The sequence below is a fragment of the Tachysurus vachellii genome, chromosome 20 (assembly GCF_030014155.1).
Source record: "Tachysurus vachellii isolate PV-2020 chromosome 20, HZAU_Pvac_v1, whole genome shotgun sequence".
In the NCBI taxonomy this organism is placed as follows: Eukaryota; Metazoa; Chordata; class Actinopteri; order Siluriformes; family Bagridae; genus Tachysurus; species Tachysurus vachellii.
The window spans coordinates 8502462-8516876 of record NC_083479.1 but is presented as its reverse complement, the minus strand read 5'-3'; the positions used below and the strand labels follow the sequence as shown (position 1 = coordinate 8516876).

The 14415-nt window shown below is 40.1% G+C and overlaps 1 protein-coding gene across 1 annotated transcript in view; it reads right to left on the bottom strand.

Moving 5' to 3' along the window:
• Positions 1-517: 517 nt before the first annotated feature.
• dchs1b (dachsous cadherin-related 1b) overlaps positions 518-14415 on the bottom strand; it is a 90986-nt gene continuing 77088 nt past the window's right edge. The window contains exons 9-21 of the mRNA XM_060895697.1: positions 14185-14342; positions 11177-12026; positions 9816-10055; positions 9147-9272; positions 8820-9029; positions 7765-8631; positions 7448-7561; positions 5988-6199; positions 5709-5860; positions 5413-5543; positions 5036-5322; positions 4690-4831; positions 518-4583 (exon numbers count right to left, since the gene is read on the bottom strand). Coding sequence (XP_060751680.1) covers positions 1987-4583; positions 4690-4831; positions 5036-5322; positions 5413-5543; positions 5709-5860; positions 5988-6199; positions 7448-7561; positions 7765-8631; positions 8820-9029; positions 9147-9272; positions 9816-10055; positions 11177-12026; positions 14185-14342 — 6086 coding nt within the window. The 3' untranslated portion in view covers positions 518-1986. The remainder of the gene's footprint in view (positions 4584-4689; positions 4832-5035; positions 5323-5412; positions 5544-5708; positions 5861-5987; positions 6200-7447; positions 7562-7764; positions 8632-8819; positions 9030-9146; positions 9273-9815; positions 10056-11176; positions 12027-14184; positions 14343-14415) is intronic.

Genomic DNA, 14415 nt, shown 5'->3' with positions numbered 1-14415 from the left:
TGTATGTGTTAGACTGATGCTGTCTCCATTACAGACAGAAATGTCTTAAGTTGTAGACGACAGTTTCTCCAGTCAGCAGCTGTTCTATGACTCGAACAAGGACAATACTCACTTTCTTATTTTTGGTGTTTAGAAATTGATATCACACATGACATGCCACATGCTGTGTGCACTGCAATAAAAAGTTATGTTTCTGCCCTAAACATTTTTTCTGAAACTTAATACTCCAAGAAATACATTAACTATTCCACCATACGTGTTATGATCCTATTTAATTATCAGGCTCAGCATATGCACCTGGCAGTACAAAGAGTAAGGCCAGTACTGGTCACAGGGGCAAATAATTTTAGGCAAATACCTTTGTAATGAACAAGCGATTTGACTCTAATTCCTGCTAAAGGCCAATGATTAGAGTTTATTTAGGCTTCAGTTTCTTTTCTCCTCAGCACAATGTAACTGAAAACGAAAAAGACAAGACGAAGCAGTAAGACCCAAACATCTGTACAAATTTAATTGTTCACTTAAATATATGTCCAGATGAATTTCTACTACTCTGCTGTCAGTGATTTGCCAAATATTTTGTATCAAACTTTTTTTTTTTTAAATGTACACTTTGCATCCTCTTAAACAAGCTCAACTTCAGGCCCGTTTGCTTTATATTATTCCAGTTTGAGGCATTGTTATAGCCAAAATGTCCACTGAGGATGGGAGGGCATCCAGGACAAAAAGAGGACATTCCTTTGCTATGATTGTAATCTGTGGTGGGATGAGAGTATACATATAAGGCGAAACATGGTCATTTTAAAGCTGCTTTGAATGTCCAAGGTTTATTTCAGAAGGTAGGTGCATCTCATGCTAAAAAATACTATTAGCCAGTTGTCTTGTGGATAGCTTCGCTGTTGTTTATTATTGATTTCCTCTCTGACCATATGGAAGCACTTGACTTTCACACATTAGCAAACATCAGATTTTTCCTGTAAGAAAAGTGGAACTGTACACCCTACAGTGTAAGAATTAACACAATCATACAAACACATAGCTAGTCAGGCTCCTTGAATTGTAAAGAAACTCCTTTGACATACAGCGTATCATTTTATCAGTTACTTTGAAGGCCTGCAGAAATGCATCAAATAAAATGAGTTTGTCAATCATTTACTTTGCCTTGCTGAAGGAGGTCAGGCAAAAGAACAGACACTTAAGGAAAGTATAATAATAATATGCAACATGGGTAGCTCAAGATCCCTATGGTTTGAATTTTATATAAATAATTATCAAAACATCTTACTGTCAATACATTACAATTGTCACAATACATCCCAATCATTCAAATAATTGTCCAAGAATCACACAGCCAAAATCACACACACAGAAATCAACAACCATACAGTATGGTGATGCTAAACACTATACAACAATAATTCATAAGCACTATGGCTACCATACATACACATATACAGAATGTAAATGTGAGTGCTTTATAAATGCGAGGTAATGGCATTTTCTTATTAAAAAACACAACCTATTAAGAAATGAGACCATTTAAAATAAAAATATATACATATACATTGTAAATTGAACTACCATTTCTAATGTGCATATGCAGTGAAATCTCTTGGTGCACCTTCACAGAGTTCTAATAGGATGCAAAAATAGTGGTGATAGCAGCCATCTTGGACAGACTCTGCAAAATGTTCCAAAGCTGTCAGTCTTCAATATATGAAAGAATAAAAGAGCACTAAAGCTTATCTTCCTGGCCAGCCAGGCAGAAAAAAAAAAACAAAAGAATGAAAAAAAATTCAGATACAAAGGTCCACGTTGGCTTCGAAGAAGGGTATCGTCATTTCACAGCAAAACAGAATTTTAACCCTTTGTGTTTCAGTTTACCAAAACAGCTAAAAGCTGAGAGGTCCTACTTATTTCTTTTTCATAACATACCCACAGAGGTATATTGTCAAGGCTCCCGACAGTGTAAAATTCTAGACAGAATTAGATTCTCATCTCTGTGTCATCACTGTGCTCTAGGGAGTGCTCTGTGGTGCTTATCATTGAGGCTGATGGGCCTTGTGTAACACCAAAAGGAGACACGGCTGGTGACCGGGCTGCCAGGGGAGACAGCGATGGAGAGAAGCTGGGAGACATAGCTGCAGATGAGATGGAACCCTCATGGCTAATAGGAGAGCGTCTGAGGGTTGCTAGGTGTGGAAAAGTCCTAGTGATAGCAGGCTTGGGTGGAACAGACTTGGCACCTGGGTGGGCTACTGATGTAATGAGAGGGGGTGGATCAATTCTTGGTTTAGGATCTGTCTTAATTTTAGGTTGAAAAGGTCTACGTGGGTTGTTGGGGGGTAGGCTCTCATCTTTAAGCCTGGCGATTTCTGTAAAAACACTGGCAAGAGGCTGGAACTGTGGGCACCAATTAAGAAGGTAGTCCCAATTATAGCTGCCTCGCAGCTCCTCATCACTAGCAACAATAGCTGTGAGAGAGCCATCAATTGAAGGTTTGCCGTCCTCTGGGAACCCATAATCCTTTGGATGGGATATGTTCAACCCTCTGCCCACTCCAAGGTAGCCAGCTCCTTCATCTCTATAGAGTGGAACTTGACCAGAAAGCAAGGTGCCACTTAAACTTCCCAACTTCTTTGCTTTAAACCACTGGCTTGCATCTAGTGTTCCTGTTTCACCAGAGATGTCAGAGAGCTGGTCAGCATCTTGCTGTATACCTGAGTCAGGTCCTCGGGCAGAGATGTGCTCTTGCATTGAAGAGGTGATGCTAGCCACACGTGGATACTCATTTATCATACGGATTTCATCATCTTCTGCAGCCTCAGCCGATCCTCTTCCACTAGAGTGTGATGGATCCAAGGAGCCTCCCCTTGTGTAGGAAGCTCCACCTCCCCCCTGATCGCCAGCATACCCTGGAAGGGTCTGGTGATAGATCCTCTCCCCACCTGACGATTTTGATTCATCTAACTGCTGCAGTGCTGTGTCTGAAGCTGCTGTGTTTTGCCCTTTCTTCTTGTGTCTAGACTTCACTATGTATAAGGCCACAGCAATTATGACTAAAATGACTATTACACCAAGAGAGGCTGCAATTATGCTGATCAGGAGAATGTTAAAGTCAGTCGAAAGCCCAAAGGATGTGTTGGTGACATCAATAGTTATCTGGGCAGTTGTAACCCTTGAGGTTTCTAAAGGACTATGAGCAATTACATCCATGGTCATAAGGCGTGTCTCCCTTTTGGAACGGCTTTGGCCACTAGAACTGCCAGCACTATCCATTTTAAGGTAGATCACACCAGTGGTCTTGTTGACATCAAAGAATGAGGAGCTGCTTGTTAATGAGTAGAGCACAATCCCATCAACACCACCATCCTCATCTTTGGCTTGCACCTGACCAATGCTCTGGCCCTTCTGGGCTCCCTCTGGTACCTCAAAGGAAAACGGTGATAAGGTGAAAACTGGATCATACTCATCTTCCCCTGTTACATAAACTTGTACAGTAACTGTGGCAGAGTTGTTGCCTGCATCAATAGCCAAAGCCATGAAATGGAAAGAGTTAATCTTTTCAAAGTCAAATGACTGACGAGAACGCACCTCTCCTGTGTTTTGATCCACCAAAAAGAAGTCTTTTCCCTGACTAGATCTGTCCAATATAAAATACTTCAGCTGTCCATAAACTCCAGTGTCATGGTCTATTGCATGCAGAACTGTGACTGCTGAATTAGCGGGCTGGTTTTCTCGTATGCTTGCAGTCATAATCTCAATAGGGAAGTAGGGCCGGTTATCATTAATATCCTTCACCTCCACACTGATTGGAGCCAGTGCAAATTGACCATTACCATCTGAAGCTTGAATAATTACTACATGTGAAGGCTGAGACTCCCGGTCCAGAGGTTTCTGCAGACGCAGAGCTCCAGTCCACTGGTCTACTGAAAATAGGCCTGTGTCATCTCCAGAACTAATACTATATTGGATCTCTGCATTTGGAGCTGAATCTGGGTCAGTTGCAGACAGCCGTAAGACTTCACTACCGGCTGACACACCTTCACTCAGAGACACTACATACTCAGCACGGCTGAATGCCGGAGGGTTGTCATTGACATCATTCACAGTAATGATAGCAGGAACACTGGAGCTGCGCTGGGGAACACCACGGTCAGATACCACAATGGTGAGGTTGTAGCGAGATGTAGCCTCAAAGTCCAGCTGCTCTGCAAGTATCAGTGTGCCTACTGTCTGGAAACCATGACCTTCTATAAAACGAACACTACTCTCAATCTGAAAAGCATTTCCAATATTGCCACTTGCAATGGCAAAGTCAAAACCTGAGTTTTCCGGTGAGAGGTCATCATCGACAGCTTCCAAAGTCAGGATGGTGCCTCCAGGAAGCTGGTCCTCAGACACTGTGGCTCTGTATTCTTGTTGATTAAACATAGGGGCATTGTCATTCACATCTGTCAGCTGGACCTGGACAGTAGCAATGGAAGATAGAGATGGCATTCCTCCATCATGAGCCTCAATAACCACCCTCACAGTGGGACGCTCTGGGTTAAATTCAGCTTTTTGACTAATAAACAATGTGCCTGTAAAGAAAAGACATTCACATTTTTTTAAGTTTAATTTTATAAATATCAACATTGTATTTTTTTTGCAGCAAATATAACAGATATTAAAAATTCATCTCTGTACCATTACTGGAATCAATGTAAAAGCCCTCTTTAGATGATGATATCAGTCGGTAAGTGACTCTTCCGTTTTCTCCTGAGTCCCGATCTGTAGCTGTTACTGTAATTACAGGAGTGCCAGGTAGAGAATGTTCTGCCAATGAAACCTGGGAAGCCACAAGAAAGGTTATCTTCTTATTCATCTATTAGTATTTTTCTTTTTTCTTGCTAAATCATGTCTTGCTAATATTGCTAATGCAAGTTTGGAATGAACATTTAAGGTACATCTGGGGCTAAATTCATCCAAGACCTAATGAGTAATACTGTTATGAGTGAGATTGAGGCAATCCATACATTATTTACAAATATACCTGATATAAGTCTTGTGTAAAGGTAGGCACATTGTCATTTACATCTTCCACCACAACTGTCAGATTGGCATCAGTCTGATGTTTGGAGTCCGAGGCTTTAACAGTTAGTGTGTACCATGTCTTCTCCTCAAAGTCCAAAGGAGAAGTCAAAAACACTCTGCCACTATAGCGGTGGATTCCAAACTTGCCCTGTGAGTTTTTGTCCAGATACAGTGAATAAGACAGCGTTGGGCCCGAGTCAACATCATTCCCTGTCACCATGGTGATCTCTGTGCCAATAAGGGAGTCTAGGAGATTGTAGAGACATAATATATATTTAGTGGGTAAAAGAAGCTAATAAAAACTAATAAAAAGAAGGCACATGTTTGCACACTCACTTTCTGGCACTCGCACTTCCCTTGGCATAGGGATTGTGGGACTATTGTCGTTGAGATCAACAATAATCACAGTCACAGTGGCGGAGCTAGCAAGCTTGGGGCTGCCACGATCTGTTGCAATAATCACTAGTCTGATACAAGGAAGAGAAACATTCAGTGTTTAATGTTCAGTGTTCCAATCCTCCACTTCTTCTTCATTTTCAAAATGGCTTTTATTTTCAAAATGGGCAAAATATTACATTTTAACTTAAAATCACCAAAAATACTCCAAAGAAAACTGATAAATAAAGACTCACTTGGTCTGCATCCAGATTTCCCGGTCCATGATAGCTGCAGTGGTGACACTGCCAGTCAGAGGGTCAATTTTAAACAGCCCGCTACGACCAGAAGACTGGATGGAGTAGGTAACCTGACCATTCAGACCCTGATCCACATCTTCAGCTACAACCTGACAAGAGATAATGTAATTATTAAAGTAATTTTGGAGCATCCCAGAGTTATTTTAAATATAACATTTTACCATTTTCAAAGTGGAAAAGACATACTATATTTGAATGAAATAAAGATAAAAAAACCTGAATAATTGGCGAATCATATCCCTGTGCCTCATGCATGTACGTTATGTAGTTCTGAAGTTGAAAGCGGGGCAAATTGTCATTGATGTCCTGAAGAATCAGGTTGACAGCCATGAAGGAGCTGGAAGTTGCAGTTTCAGCCTTCACCACTAGACGGAGTCTTGGCGTGTCTTCAAAATCCAGGCCATTGGATCTCTGTACCCAAATCTCACCTGCGTGTATCAAAATAAATGCCATTCATTGAGGCGGTGGTATGTGAATATATAAACAGTTAAGGTTTAGTTTAAAACATATTAGATATTATGCAGTAGTTAATTCTGGTCCACTAATATGATTGGTGGTGCTCCAACAGTGTTCAAGTGGTGTTCCAAGAGTTTATATTTACTACAACCATGCTGGGATGTTTCACTATGTGTATCACTCTGCTCTTCTGTGTTTGCTAGTTTAGTTTTTACTTCCTAGTTCAGAACTTTTACCACAGAAGCAATGGTGCAATGGTGCCACGGGGCAATGGTGAATAAGACATGGAATATAATTTTTGCCTCAGCTATATTGCATATCAGCATGCTGTTATTACATATGTCCAGAATAACCACACTCTTCAATCAGCTTCACACCTACTCATTTAATGACATTTAACAGAATTTGAAAAACATGCACATTGTAACCCTTATAAAAGTATTATTTTTTAAGTAAGGTAGAACCTACTGGAAGATATTATTACACAAGCTCATATAAGAAGTATGGGTTGTGCAACTACTAATCCTTACTTGTCACCATGTAATAAAATAAAGAAGGCAACTTTTCCATTTTCTTGTTCCATTTTTAAAGCAAAAACTGTTTACAGCATTATTTTAGGCTGTTTTATTGTGCAGCAAGGAACATATGTCATTTTTTAAATTAACAGCCACAAACAGGCTAAAAATTAAATTTCCAGCTTCAGTGATTTTTTTTAGGAAACACTTTTAACAGCAAAAATACATATACCAGTACAATAATTGTACAAAATATTAAAAAATTCATAATACACTATTTAATGATGTGCCAATCTCTAAATGCAGTTGTGTAGACAAACTGGTGGCTCAGCTAAAAAAAGTTTATTGTGAAACTGAGAACGTATAGCATGAAAGCTCTTTATTGCTTAATGATGGATGGAGGATGCAATGCCTACAGAAGCATATTTTTTAAAGTTACTTTGTTTGTATTTTGTCATATTTAAGTCTCATAAAAGACAACAAAATAATAGTGTGAGGAATTCCAATGGTAGTAATACTTAGCTGCGCTTACTTCAAAGTAATATCAAACTGGTAATAACTAATATATCCAAAAGAAAACAAGCATTTTCTTGTGAACTGTACTGTAAAATTGTTTTGATCTTGTCTGAAATATTTTCAAACTAATTCCTTGTAGACTATACAAAGCCAAAAAATAGGAAGTATTAAGAAATTATCTGGACTGACCTGTGCTGGAGCTGATGCTGAAGGACTGCTGTTTATTCCCACTAAAAATGCTGTATGTGATGCCCCCGCGGGTGCCATCCGGATACTGCGCTTGTGCCTGTGCCACTGCAGTACCTGGGGATCAGAGCAGATTGAAGCTAAGTACTGCAGTGATGGAAGCTGCCTCAATGTTAATGAAGTGTTAAAAAAAACAGTTGGACAAAGTTTTCACATCAAAGAAAAATATGTAGAAAATAAAATACCTAAATAGTGTTTCAGTTGAGAAAGCACTGACTACAAAAGGAAAACCAATGTTTTTGTCCTACACTGTGACTAACCTTTGGCTGCATTCTCCTGGATGCTAACGTCTCTAGCGGTACGGGAGAAACGGATACCCTCATAAATCTGTTCCTTTACATAGATGATAACCACCCCCAGAGAGGACTGAGGTGGGCTGCCCTGGTCCATGGCCTCCACAATAAGGATGTACTGGCTCTGTGTCAGGCTGCTCACTGCCTCACTGGTTTGTATTTCTCCAGTCAGAGAATTTATTGAGAAGCCTTGTGTTGGTTTGGCAAAACGATAAAATACTGAACCGTTGGCACCAAAGTCTTTATCTTCTGCTCTCATAGTTGCAACCACATGGTTAGTAGATACAATCCTGCTGGAGACACTGATTATGAGAGGGTCTTGGATGAAAAAGGGTGCATTGTCATTTACATCCAAGATGGTAACTGTGACCTGGGCCGTAGTGTTGTGGGGTGCAGCAGGAGACAAGTCGACTGCACACACTTGGAAGCTGTAGAAAGCTATTTTCTCTCGGTCCAATAAAGCAGCTGTGAGGATCCGACCTGTGTCAGGGTCTATAGTGAATGCACCTCTTGCTTCTTTGTTCAGGAAGTATAGGATCTGACCATTCTTTCCCTCATCAGCATCACTGGCTGTCACTTCCAGAACTAGTGACCCAATTGTAGCATCTTCTGACATGTCTATAGCATAGCTGCTACTGCTAAATATGGGACTGTTGTCATTGATGTCCAGGACAGTGACTTCTACAGTAGCTGTGCTAGTAAGAGGGGGACTTCCATGATCCTGAGCAATGACTTCCAGAGAATACCTGTCTTTTCTCTCTCTGTCCAGAAGTCGAGAGGTGGACAAAGCCCCGGAACTGCTGTCCAGCTGGAAGTCTCCGTCTGGGTCTCCAGCTAAGATTAACAAAACAGAATCTTAAAAGGATTTTATCAATCCTCAAATGGCTACCAATGGCTATCTACTCAAAGTAAAAAGCCCTTATTTAGATGATGGTCAAGTACTGTAGTAGTAGTATGGTCATGTAGTTTATTTCCCAAATGTGGTATAGTATATACTGTAATCATATAAGAATGATACTTACCAGTTACCCTGTATTCCACTCTGCCACTGTCCCCACTGTCATGGTCAGTGGCTTTAATTATAAAAATCTTTACTGGATCAAGGTTCTCTGGCAGCTCCAGTCTGTATTGCAGTTTTCCAAAGGCTGGAGCATTATCATTCTCATCCGTTACTGTAATATGCACCTTGGCCTGTGCAAAGTTAGGAGGCATCCCTCCATCTTTGGCATACACTACATCACATAGAAGAAATGTCCCAAGAAACATAAGAATGATTAGCAAAGTCAACAGACGAGTGATAACTGCATGAGGGTGTCTTAATGCCAAAACAAGAGAAACCAGCGGATTACCAGTTATGCTGTAATGATCCTGTTGTTCCCTGTCAAGGACTTTGGTAAGTGAAATGACACCAGTTTCAGGTGAAATGACAAAGCCTTCCACTGCCACACCTCCATAAGATACCTGTCCATTTACACCTGAACCAGTCATAGAAAGGAAAGACAGATGGAGCTTAAATCAAGATTCTGAAATAAACTGAAATACATCTAAAAAAAATATTACTTGCAAAAATATTATTGGCTGGGACGATTTAAGGACGTTGTACATCTCATTACACCTTAGCATTTTTTCTCCAATGTGGAATGTTACTGGCTAAAGGATTCAAGCTTACAAAAAAAAAGAGATCATTTGGTACCAGCACCAGTTCGCTTGAGCAGTGGCCTTTCACAGCAACCCTAGTTTATTCATTTAAACTCGGTCTATGGCAATAAGAACAACCAGCACAAGCTCCACCAAGAAAGTAAGAATTATTGCTGGTTAGCAATAAACCACACCACTGAATTCCTGCATCCTTAGTAAGATCCCATTAAGATCCCTGTTAAAATCCCATAACATCCCGTAACATGAATACAATGTATTTAAAATGACAGTTTAACAATTTGCTATCGTATAGTGCTTTAAACAAAGACTGAATGTAAAGGGAAAGTAAAGAAACTCTAGAGAGAAAAGAATTCTCTCACCTTGGTCTCTGTCAGTAGCAGAGACAGTGAGTACAGTGGATCCAGCTGGCCGATTCTCCTGAATTTGGACCTCATACTCATTCAGCTCAAACCACGGAGCCTCATCATTTACATCAATAACCTGGACAGACAGCACCTGAGTGGTTGAGTGCTGGGGTGTCCCATGATCCTCGGCAACTATAGTGAGGTTGTAGCTGTCCTGTTCCTCACGGTCCAGAGCTTTGAGAACGGAAAGAGATCCTGACAGAGCAAGAAGAACAGAGAGAAATGTAGAAATTACAGTAGGAAATCTTTAAAGAAATATAAATTATTACTATTAATAAAATGATGTCAGCCATAGATGAACATTAAAAAAAATTAAAGAAGAAAAAGGTAAAACCAGAATACATTACTCTACTGTAATGAAAACTGGGAACAGTATATTATATGCATTGTTTGGCCTAAAATTTGATCCTGTCAGCAAGGTCATTTGTTCTGGCCCTTCAAGCCTAGTGTGAGAAAGATATCTCCATAATAAATTTAGTTTAGTCAGACAACGGACCCTACAGTTGTGAAGTGACACTTAATCTGTTTCATCCAGCACGACCCACTGTCGCAGCACAGAGCACTAGTCACGTGACATTAGGCGAGTGGCGTGAGCAGCCTCTCCAGTGAGACGAGATGATTTCAGGACAATGACAGAACTTATGTTAGTATCATTTCTTCCTTCAGTTTTTTTCCAAAATAAACTCATAAAAACAGCATTAACCCTACTCTACGTCCCTCGCTTTACTTACACGTGCAATTTGACATTCTCAAACATAAATGTCTTCAAAGCGAGTAATCTCTCTTAGCCCAGCACCTGCACCACTGTATGTGTATTACGCAGAGTTTCACTGCTGTTGCAAAATCTAAACAATTAAATTTCTCTCATTAGAAGGAAATTGATACATATTACTCTCATGAAATGGATAGTTGGCAGTCTCACAGAACAATAACAAACAGGGTTGGATATGGTGGTTAGACTGTGTGCCTGTCTGACATATTTTACTGGCGGTCTAAAATGTGTGAAGTCTGTTTGAAGCCACTCCTGTATTTAGAATTCAACACTCTTAATCCCTAATAAAATCTTGTAGCAATAAGAATATTCAAGCAAGCCTCCTTAAAAACTTTGTTTTTGTGCTTAACATCAGCTCAATTTTCCTTCATGTTTTAAAAATACATGGCCAGCTGACTATGTTCATGTATTAAGATTAAAAGAGATAACCTGACTGTTATTAATGTAAATATATGCAGTTTGATGAATAACACTTTCCTTCCCAACAAGTGTCTTGAACTGGAATAGTTTTAAATTTGCTTGGTGAGATGTAAGTGAGGCTCACCAGTGTTGGGATTGAGGCTGAATCGTCCTGCTGTGTTGCCTGCCTGAATACGGTAAGACACTCTGCCATTTTCTCCTTGGTCTGCATCACGGGCTATGATGTAAAGCAGCACAAAGCCCATGGGTTTATCTTCCATCACACTGACTGCTGTAGGGGAACTGAATACTGGAGCATTGTCATTTTCATCAGTTACAAAAATGCGTGCTGTGACTGTGCTCCAGCGCCTTTGACTGGGATCTGTAGCTGAGTCAGTTGCTCGGACTACCAGAAAAAGGCTTGAGGTCTCCTCATGGTCCAGTTCTTGACCCAAGGTTAGCACACCAGTGATGGGATCAAGAGACAGAAGATCTGATCGCTCAGGCCAGCGATGTTGAATAGAGTAGCGTACATCACTGTTGGGGCCACTGCCATCCTTATCAGAGGCCTGGAATGCATAAATAGAGGAGCCTGGCTGCATGTTCTCAGGGACAACAATGGTCACAGGATCCTCAGGGAATTGTGGTGCATGATCATTACTGTCTTGCACATTGATATCCAGCTGGATCACATGACTGCTAGGCAAAGCCTTTGAGAAGTCATCCACCTCAATCTGCAAGGTGTAGTGAGCTCCCAATTCATAGTCCAATTCTCTGGCCAAGAACACATCTCCGGTGAGACGATCCACCATAAAATTACCATCTTGATCAGTGCCACCTACTACAAGATAAGTCACCTGTCCATCAATCAACACATCACGCTGGTCATGTAGGTGCACTGAACCTATGACAGAGCCTGGTTTGGTGCCCTCCACTGTGTTAAGTGTCATTGACAGGGTGTTTGGTTTGGGTGGAGCCCTCGCTGAACCAGCAACCTGTGGATTTAAAACAATTTGGAGTCTGTCATCAAAAACAAGAACATACAACATCACTGATGGTAAGTGCCACTAATGATACAAACTTATACTGGTATAAATAATAAATTAATAAAACATTAAAAAAAATACTGGCTCCTCAAGGGTTGATCAGTAAACATTATGTTATAGAGTTCTGCATAGATCTTTTATGGGTTTCTAGGACTTGGGTCATCAACTGAAAAACTGTGGTCTATATGCTGACCATGCAAAAGAAGATCAGTGGGTCAAAATACTTTATTAGAGCCATGTAAAGAAATAAATGGCTGAAGTTCAGTGACTCATATTTTCTAAACATGAACTCAGCTTCTGTAGCAGATCCATTGTTTCAGCTTGTCCAATCATGTGTTTGCATAAATTGGCTTAATTTTTTTTTATTTTATTTACTCTCTCTGCTCTGACTAGCTATCAGTGTCAGGAAGTAGCTAGCTACAAAGAGTGGCACTACAGGTTATAAACAGTGACAACTACATAATTCTGTAGCATGGCAGTAGCTGTGCTCTTTTCAAAATAATGTAACATGATATAGCTTGTAGTGTATGGTTTGTTTAAAAAAAGTAATCAATGAAGACAGAATATTAGAGATGAAGATGTGTTTTGGTGCTAAATTTAAAAATCTAAATGCTCTCATCATGTGAGCAAGAAATTTATGTGACAAGACCTTTAAAACTGTAGGTGAATTGGTGGTGTTGCATTCTTCTAAATATAATAATTCAGATTTCGATATCTTTCATCACCTAATGGATCAGCAGTTTCAAAAGTTCATGGATTAGAGAAAAATAGGTTTGGGTCTCACATAGGTCAAATCCCAAGCACAAGCATGCTGTTATCAATCAGACTTCTCAAATAGAAACATTAAATCACATTCTGAACTAATAACATTTTTATCATTTTTACCAATGCAAGCAAGGAACTGTTTTGTAAGAAGTCTTCTGCATTTATCAGATTACGCAGAGTTCAAGAGGACTCTGCATCTTGTAATGTCATAGATTACAACTTTACAATATAACTTACACTAGTCACCAAATTACTTGCTACAGTTTTATTTCAAAACACTATGGTTAATTTACTTTCGACATTGGACTGCAATTAACGTGCAATGGATCCATCTGCCACATAAAAGCACTCATGCTCATTTCCTGTCGCCTTTGAGCAAGCCTGGAAACGTACTTAAATGCTTTCTAATGATAACAGGTGAAAGCTTTCATACTTAAAGCCTCATGAAAAGCAAACAGACATCTCTGACTGCTTAGCAGCAGAGGAGTTGTGGAATGTCTATAGCAGCATTACTTAACATTCTCTAAAATGCAATGCACTGAAACGACCCAATGTGCCTGCTATTCCTCCAGTGTTATGTGGAATATTATGTTGATGTTATTGTGGTGAAACCTTATCTAGTGTGAGTGTGTCCATGAGCGCTACCGTGCAAGACGGCTGGAGGTTAGTGGCTCTTTTCATCTGATCAGAGCAGACCACAGCTGGGCCCCATCATAGGCCATCTGGGAACACTTGATTTAAATGTTCCTTTTTTCCCCCTCTCCCTTTTTCTCATTCTTAAGGGGAAAAGATATCGCAGGCAAGCACTCACTTCACAATTAGCATCCTATTCCCTTTTAGGAATTAGATATGAGAAAAGCACTATGGTTCATGTAGACCCTCTGCCTGCCAGAAGCACTTCTGCTTAGCATATACAGTGGGATCTGCACACTTCTGAGCAGATCTACTAAAAGATTAAAAATAGCCTACTTTATGGAATATCAAATGACACACATGTGCAATTCACACCAATCTCTGTGTTTGGCTGCACTCTCTCATTTGCATTTAAATTACAGGATCTGGTGCTGAAAGGGGAAGTAATGTTGACAGTTATGTTTTTTGAACCTCTCTGCTTCACCCAATTCCTCCCACAAACATGATACTACAGTTTCAGGCTTCTTCTAAAAGAAGGAGTAAGCATTTGGAACTTTGCATGTACATTGAAACTTTTTGAATCTGAATCTAATAATAAAATGCTGTAAAGAAGCTTGCATTGCAAAAGAAGCTTGATTATTAGTGCATAGTCTGGAGTGTGTTAGACTTTCACGTTACAACATTTGAGTGAGCAGAAGTTTTGTAAGACCTGTATGCGCAGGATGGTCGAGATGCTCTGAGGTGGTGCCCCACGATCCGAGACAGTTACAGTTAAACTATACTCAGCCTTTTCAGCTCTCCTCAATGTGGAGGCAGAACGCAGCTCTCCTGTGTTAGGATTTAGAGAGAACCGTTCTGCTCTGGAGCCTGAAATACAAAAAAAAGAAATCTGTACAATCTGTTCTTGGTAAAGAGACGATTACCGCCAACATCTATCACA